The sequence below is a fragment of the Arachis duranensis genome, chromosome 3 (assembly GCF_000817695.3).
Source record: "Arachis duranensis cultivar V14167 chromosome 3, aradu.V14167.gnm2.J7QH, whole genome shotgun sequence".
NCBI classification, from domain to species: Eukaryota; Viridiplantae; Streptophyta; class Magnoliopsida; order Fabales; family Fabaceae; genus Arachis; species Arachis duranensis.
In genome coordinates, this window is record NC_029774.3 from 6,963,794 (window position 1) to 6,973,145 (window position 9,352).

Here is a 9,352-nt window from a genome sequence, read left to right on the forward strand (position 1 = left end):
ATGTTAATAAATAATCTAAATTTGTTTATGCTATTTATAGTTTTAAATTAATTTGTTAAATAGCTCAAGTCTCCTACTATAAACGATATTTATTAAATCGGTAATGTTAAAAAAAATGATAAAAATTTATCTTGTTTAATATTTATTATAATTAATAAATATTAAATAAAATAATTTTTATAATATTTTATTATTTTTTTGTTACTAAATATTTCTGTTATTAAATATAAGCTCAGGTCAAAGCACCAATAATAGTTCGATGTAATTTCATTTTTAGGTTTTAAAATTGATGGACAAGTCAATTTGATTAAAAAATAATTCATTAAGATTCCTACTTGAAAATAATGCGACCCATATTAATATTTAAGTGAATTTTAGGTGAATTTTTATTCATGATTTTTATATAATAATAGTTAAATAATATCATGACATTATAATGGCTAATTGACATAGTCAATATATAATTTTCGAAATTGAATTTTGTGATTTAATTAGTGTCAACTGAAAAATAATTAATGAGCACTCTCTATATATATTATTTACGGATGAATATTGATGATCTTTGCATTACTTGAAGACAAAAATATTGAATACGACCTTGGCCTAAGTCACATGTCATCATCGTATTCTTTGTTGTATTCTTTGTTATGTTGTCTAATTTTAGTGGGTATAAAGCATCAAATCTACATATTGGTGACTCATCAAATGTAGAGATACAATTCAATAGTTGCATGTATTATTATTATTATTATCACCATCACGTGTGTATTGTCAATTCGTTGTTCACATTATTGTACTTGAATCGTCAATTTTTTACCAAATATATGATGTCCTAACTTTACATATAAAATAATTATGGTGGCAAAGTTGGAAATAAAATTATACAGGAGAAGATATATATAAGGTTACTTTACTTGATCTAAGAGCTATGTAAATATGATATATATAAATAATATTTTTTTTTGTGACTATATATATAAAGAATATGAAAAGAAAAAGAAACGACAACCTATTTTTTTAAGCTTTAAGAAAAAGAAACATATGCATTAAGCCTAAAATAAAGATTTTAACTAGATTTTTTTTTAAAGTATGAATTATACATGATGAATTTATATTCTTATTTTTTTCTATTATAAAAAATACTCTTTATTTTTAAAAAATATTTTTATCATAATCAATAAGACTTGTAATTTCTAACTTATTATAATTGGTCAGTTCACGTGAAAAAAGAAGGAGACAAACATTGAAATGAAGGCAACCTATATTACTATCTATATCTAATTAAAGGATGTTTTTATACCAATAGATATAGTGAGATTTGAAGAGAATAATTGTAGTAGAATAGGGTAAACAAAGAACGTAGAAGAACTACCTTCATTTTACGCTTGTTGACTGCAAATAGATAGAAGAAAAAAAAATCGACACTAATCATATATATTATTTAATCAAATTGAAATTAATAGATACTAACTAAATCACAAAATTCAATAAAAATAAACCTCCAAAATCTAAAAAAAAAAAAACTAAAATCATTCAAAAAAAATCAAAATTTAATAAATCGAGACATTTAAAATTATTTGAAAAAGAACACCTAACACTAAAAAAAGAAATATTTAATATTATTAAAAGATATATTCAAAATCTAAAAAAAATCCAAAATATATAAGAATAAGGAGAAGATAATTGTAACAGTAGCAGGAAAAATAAAAGAAAAAATAAACATGTGTGTGTGAACTAAAAATAAAATACATGTGAATATGAATGTGTAATTTGGAAAAAAAAATAAAAAAATTGAAAAGAGAGACTTAAATTTCATTTTTTATAATTCATTATAATTCTTTTAAGTTTTAACTATTATTTAAATTATTTTGAATGAAAGACATAAGACTCTTTCAAATTTTGGTTGGTCATGCATAAGAGAAGAAGATTAAAACTTTTACTATTATCAAAAGATTTGAGACTTGAAGATAAAAAATAACAAAACAGTAAAATTTGATAATATGCCAATTAAGATTTAGAAAGGCTTTAGAAAAAAAGGCATCGATTGATTAATTAGATTTTTTAACGAGATTTTACACATGATGTTGCTTTTGTTGATTTACTATCGTAAATGGTTTGAAGTTTGAACCACTCTTGGCCCTAGAAAATTCTTATGTTACTATATTACACAAACTAGAATTCTAGCTTTGGATTCACAGTTTGTGGGAATTTTCTCTTCTTGTTTACATGCAGTTTTCATATATGCTACTGAGTTAATTTATTCCATGAACTTGTGGAAGGTTGGAAAATGAACTCCATGTAAAAGAACATTGTTCCAAAAACTATGTGAATACTGAATAGACGGATGTGAATAAAAATCACAAGGACAATAATGAATAGGGCTCCACTATCCTATAATTGATAGAACTCTACTATCCTATAACTATCATATAGGTAGTATTCAAAAAATTCATAATTTGACAGGGAGTTGTACATCTTCTGAAACACAAAGAATCTCACTTAATTAGATTTTTTTTAAATTTGAGAAACCTAATAATTAAAAATTCTCATAAAAAAACACTTAACCACATTTTTATTTCATTAAGCTAGATAGTTGCAATGATAGATAATAATATACTAATATAGTAGCGTATACGTGGTGTCATATATACCACTCCTTTTAATTTGATAATATTGTTATTGTGTTATGAATTATGATATACGGATTGTACTCCCTCTATATATTTAAAGAACCATGGATACATCATTACCCAATGTCAAGCAGTATTGTAACTTTAAGAGAATCTCTTTCTTTGACAATATCATTCCACGCAAATTCTTGATTGTTCGTCCCCCAAGCCCGATTGGAATCCATATGAAAGTCTCTTGCTCTTTGCCACCTCCTCCGATTCTTCTTGCCAGAAAGGTAATATGCACGTACGCCACATCTTCTATCGTAACTGTTTCTTCACATCAAACGCATCTCTAACTAACTCACTCACAACTCTTTTTATAACTAACTTTTATTATAATTGTTTCCTCACTTAACTAATTTCAAATTTGTATGATCAGGTGGGAGCTGAGTTTATTGGAGACTTTCAAATTTCAAATCATCCTCTCTACCGGGTGCTCATCTCAACCTGACTATCACCATTTCCTTTGCTGCTTTGAAGCACTTTCCAAGGAAGAATGTAAGAACTCGTGACATATATATGACATGCATGTGAATTTTGACTAAAATATATATCGCATGCATGCAGGTGCCAATGTATATTGGAGCACAAATATTGACGTCAGTGTGTGCTGCATTTGCAGTGAAAGAAGTGTATCATCCATTCATGGAGGTAGAGTGACGGTTCCTTGAGGAGAATATGGCCAAGCTTTTGCTTTACAATTCATCATCAACTTTAATATCATGTTTGTTGTCGCTACTTTCGCCATCGACATTAGAGCTGTAAGCATATATTATATTATGTTTATAATATAAATTTAATATGTTAATTGCTAATAATTTATAGCTTAATTAAATAATAATAATAAGGCTAATTAAAAAAAAAGTATATTCACAATGTTTAGTTTATGTGACAGGAAAAAAATACCGCTTAATCCATCTCTTTTTATTATTATTTTTTTTAAATATTTTTAGAGTATGTTAACAAATTAAAATTAAGATAACAGTACACAACTTTCTTTATATAAATTTACATGTGTCCTACGTAGGAAAGACTAAGAGTGTGTTTAATTTGTATTTACTTTTAGTGTTTTATTGTTTTAAAAATTTATGAAAAAGATATATATAAAAAATACAAACCACACAAGCACTATAAATGTTTAAAATATTTTCATATAATTCATGCACATTTATGCATAATTGATTGTGTAAAATAACTTATAAATTCTTATTACAAATATTTTGAAGTAATATTATAAGTTGAAACTCTAAATTATTATAAGTTCATTTTATTATTTTGTGGGGATCAGATTGAATAATATATAATTTTTGGTTTTATTTATTGATTATTATATGATTGGGTGCATTTATTAGTAGTAAGACATCCGAGGCTGTGCATGTTTAATCTGCAAATTGCAAAGGGCAAGAGTCAATGAAAAAAAAAAATAAAAAATGGGTGGATATGCGTCTGCAATAATTGTAGTTTTCAATGAAGTGAAGTATTATATAAAACACAATAAAATTTTCAAGTTGCCTCTAGGAATGGATAATCTTATTTAAAAATTTTTCATAGGATTATTATGTATGTGATAAATTTTATAATTAATTAGTTATTTTTGTAAGTTTTATATTTGATCTCACTTTTTTAAACTTTAGTAAACATGAATACTACTCTATTCATTTGTTTTTTATTATCTTCTAATTAGTTTACATTTTTAAAAAAATTTAATATTACTCAATAATAATTATGTTTATTTACTAGATACGATTAAAAAAAATTAAATATATCTTGAATAAAGGACATTAATTTTATTTTATTTATCTGATTATAGTGCAACACACAGCAAATTAATGCCCTTTATTCATGATATATTTAATTTTTCTAAACATATTTATCTAGTAAATATATGAAAATATTTTAAACATTTATAATGCTTGTGGTTTGTATTTTTTATTTTATTTTAAATTTTTTTGTAAAAAATAAAAAATAATAAAAATTTATTTTTTATATATATCTTTTTTCATAAAATTGTAAATTTATACAAAAAAATTGTTATCTTAATTTTGTTAACATAACCTAATAAAAATATTAAATAAAATAATAATAATAAAAAGAGATGAATTAAACGGTATTTTTTTCCTATCACATAAACTAAACATTATGAATATACTTCTTTTTCTAATTAGCCTTATTATTATTACTTAATTAAGTAAAAAATTATTGGCAATTAGCATATTAAATATTATAAAGATAATATAATATATGCTTACAATTTTAGTGTCGGTGTGGCGAAAGCAGTGACAACAAACATGAGATTGAAGCTGATGATAAATTCTAAAACAAAAGCTTGGCCATATCCTTCTGAAGGAACCGTCACTCCACCCCCCATGAATAGATGATACACTTCCTTCAGTGCAAATGCGGCACACACTGATGCCAATATCTGTGCTCCAATATACATTGGCACCTCCATGCATGCCATATATATATCATGAGTTCTTACATTCTTCCATGGGAAGTGCTTCAGAGTAGGAAAGGAAATGGTGACAGCAGGGTTGATCACCATAACAGCAAGGCCGGTGACGACGACAGCACAACCAATCAAAATCTCTGATCTATTTGTTATTTTGTTTGCTATTGCCACCGCTGTTCCGGCAAACATTAGAATAAACGTTTCAATGAACTCATCTCCCATCTAATCGTACAAATTTAAAATTAATTAAGTGAGGAAACAGTTATAATAAAAGTTATGCTTTTCTATATATGTATTTTTATTTTCCTTCTATTTCATTTTAAAATTCTTTTGTTTTGAATTGAAAAACATTAATTAATCTTTTTGTTATTAACTTTAATGAAGAGTAAGAATAAGTATAAAAAATGAATATAAAGAAATAAAATAAATAATAAAGATCATTTAATTATTTTAATTTAATTGTTTAAAATTTATATGCATATATGTTATTTTAAAATATAAAAAAGTTTTAAAAATATCGAAATGGGACTAAAAATCAGAGTAGAAAAAGAAAAGTATTTGCTTCTTATTTTTAAATTATAAATAGCTTAGGCACATGAATAAAATATTATATTACTCGTTTAAATAAAAAAGGAATAAACATTTACTCTGGGAATAATATTTGTCGGGTTTTAGACATTAAAACATCAATCATGGCTTTTTGAGCCATATCTATAATTGAATACGAGTGTGTGCCATTGATTTTTTGCCATTTTCCTTTTGTTCGGGTCCGTTGCTTTTCTTCTCCCATGCCTCTCGCAATGAATATGGATGAAATCACACAGCAGCATGGTCAATAGGAGTGAGTATGGGTTGGTTTAGTTTGGATCTATGATAAAATTAAAATTAAATCGATGAAAATATAATTGGTTTGAATTTATAATTTTTTGTATATATATCTGAATTAAACCAAATCGATTAAAAACGGATTGGTTCGGTTCGAATAATTAGATATCCGATGATTTTGAAATTCATAAAAAAAATAAAATTTTTATCTTAAAAATTTAACAAGTACAATAAACATGTAACATACATCAATAGAAATAATATAAACATGTTAAACACCAAATACATTAAAAACTAAACTCATTAAAATCCAACATATTAATAGTGAATAATCATTGTCTAATAGAAAAGTCATATATATTTTTAATTTTTTTATTTAATTAATATATGATTGGATTTGCGGGTTGGTTTGGGTTCTGCACCCCCAAAATCGATACCCAAACCAATTACTAACAACAGCCATTGGTTTGGTTTGGATTAGACCCGATTACCTGTTGGTTTCAGAACCAATTTAATTGGTTCGACTCAGATTCGGACGGGTAATCGGATACCCGCGACCTGTGCTCACCCTTAATAGTCAAAAGTGTCTAATCAATAACATATTACTTGTGTAATTACTAATTATAATTGTAATTCATAGGACTTTCTCTCGTTCTCTAGATTTTGCATTTGCATAGTTCTAAATAGTTATCTATTCATTCATTCAAAATCTAACCAAAATATTGTGCTGTAAAGAAATATTGAGATTGAAAGAGAGGAACTGAAACTTAAAAAAGTTTAATTAAATTTCTGTATTATATTTAGTATAAGATATATAAAATTAGAAAATGTTATTTGTACAATAAAATTTAATTTTTGATCAATTTTTAATATTATTTAATTATTTTTTAATTAAAGTATATTCTTATTTTTTAGGTTTACATTAATAATTAAAATTAATTTAAATTTTAAAAACTAAAATTTCTATAACTTCTTACCTACTTTATAATTAATTATTATGAATCACTAAACAGCAAAATCATATATATACAAACTTAGTTTCGTAGTATCACTATTATTTTCAACTTTCAAGTAATAGTACATACTTTATTTCTTATATATTATATGTATGCTTTTTTCTTTTGTCTTTATCAATTTTTCCTCCGCAAGGCCTTTTATTTGCTATTATGAGAGCAACAGTGAGAAAGAACAACAAAAAAAGATTTTAAAATGAATTTAACTATTTAACTATATAAATTTTGTTCATAAGGCAATCCTGTAAATTTTATTTATAGAGTGATCTTTATCCTTTTTAATGTTATAATTATTGTTGTATTTAGATGATAAGGTTGACCAAATAATCATTTTAGTTGTTTTAAAAGTAAGCTAAAATTTATATTTAAGCCTATCTTAACAAAGAAAATTAAAATGTTGACTCAGGTAGTATTTACAAGAAGGGTGTTGAAAGATTCAAATTTGAGAATAGTTCATAGTTAGACCTTTTTTTTTTCAGTTATGTTAGTAGTTGGTAGCGTTAGGGATATAGATGTTATGGTTTAGATTTATGTATATTTTAGCTAGCTTTCCTTTTATCTTATTGCCAATAATATTCAGTTCCTTCAATTATTTGGCATTTATTCAAGCAATTGTTATAAACTTTAGGTATATTTTGTTTGATAATTCTCAAATAGTATATATCTCAATAGTATATAATGAATGAAATTTGTTTGATGGAAAGATTTTGGAATTTTGAGAAAGAAAGTGAAAAGGTAGACGGTCTAATTTATATATTTCAATTTTTTTAATTTTTTATTATTTTAAAAAATACTAAAAATTATTATATTAAAATATATCATTCATATCACTTCTATATTTAAATTTTTTAGCCGTATAAGCATAGGCATATTGAAATCCAGCAAGGCATAACTAGATAGTAAGCTAGTCCCCATATCTGTTTGAAGTAAGGATTCAGATTCCAAAATGTTAGTTAATATCAAGCTTCCATCAACGACTAACAATGGACACAGGTCTTTTTCTCTCCCTCACTCACTCAATTAGTATAAGTAATTAACAATATTTTTAAATAATCTAAATTAATAAAATTAAAAAAATAAATTAATCTTAAATTTAATTAATAATATTAAATTAAAATATAATATATTTTTATTTAATTAGTAATTATTCATGTTATTTAAGATAGTCATTATCTACCTAACACTCCTCATTTGACAAATACATGACCATCCCTAATTTTGTTGTTTTCCTTTTGGAAGAGAATATCGCCCACTGTCTTGTTATTTTTACCCACCTTCTTTCTTTATTATTGTTTAATGGAAGATTCTACGGTGCTGAATGGAAAATTTTTCCGCATGTGATGAAGAAGCGTGGCACTAGAGAAGAGACAACACGTATAGCCTTATTTTCTATATTTGTAAACAAGTTTTATGTTAAAATAGTGTGGATAAAAAATGTCAACATTATGAATGCTAATTATATTGGTTTAATTTATTTTGAATGGTGATAATTTATTTGTTAGGCTTTATTAGTTTTGAAAAATTTTGACCGTTTTAAATTTTTTGTGAATATTATCCATCATATAGGAATTGGTCCATAAAATAATAAATTAAAATAACAATAATATCCTTTTAAATTAATAATAGAAAGAAGAAAAAAAAGTTAAAATATCACTATCTAACTCTTTTTTTTTCAGTTAAATTTTTATTTTATATATATATATAACTTATATAATAATAGATATATTTTTACCTTTAAATCGGAGACAAATCCAAAAATTTAGTAGAGAACAAGTTTAATCACCCGTGCTATGCACGTGATAAAATTGAAATTATAATTTTAAATTATTTTGTTAAAATTAATTTAAATTATAATAATTTGATTAATAAAAATATACATGTTATGTATTATTTGTTTTTTTCTTAAGCTAGTGTTAAATATATTAACTCTAAAATAGTTATTAATTGGTTTTAGTAATCTACTTTCTTCAATAAACCAAACATATATACTCAATGTGACCATAAATAACTTAATAATATTTAGACCCACCAACAAAGTTTTATATGTTATTTTACTGTCAAATAAGAACATATCAAAATTAGCTCAAAATAAATAAGAAATTATTAGAGAATTCTAATGCATAAAATTCTCTAATAAACAATAAATAATCTAAATCTACTAAAAAACAACTCAACACTTTTCTTTGATGCCTGCAAAACATATACGTGAAATAATATTATATCAATGTTAGTATACATTTTTACAATTATCGACCGTATTTACTATACATGACTCATTCTTAAAAGTTATTCTATACACGTGTGCAGTCAGAAGATAAATTACTGGATTTTATTTTACTTTTCTAAATTATTATAATTATGCATTATTCATTAAATGCTAATTGTAATAT

The 9,352-nt window shown here is 24.6% G+C and overlaps 2 protein-coding genes across 2 annotated transcripts in view; one reads left to right on the top strand and one right to left on the bottom strand.

The window, feature by feature from the left end:
- Positions 1 to 9,352, top strand: part of LOC107477252 (transcription factor bHLH121-like) — a 98,729-nt gene that overhangs the window by 22,283 nt on the left and 67,094 nt on the right. The gene's annotated exons all lie outside the window — the stretch shown is intronic.
- LOC107477242 (aquaporin NIP6-1-like) lies at positions 3,368 to 5,346 on the bottom strand. The gene is made up of 2 exons (XM_016097224.3): positions 4,922 to 5,346; positions 3,368 to 3,431 (listed from the first exon to the last, which is right to left on the bottom strand). The coding sequence occupies exons 1-2, from the start codon at positions 5,344 to 5,346 to the stop codon at positions 3,368 to 3,370; spliced, it is 489 nt and encodes a 162-aa protein (XP_015952710.2).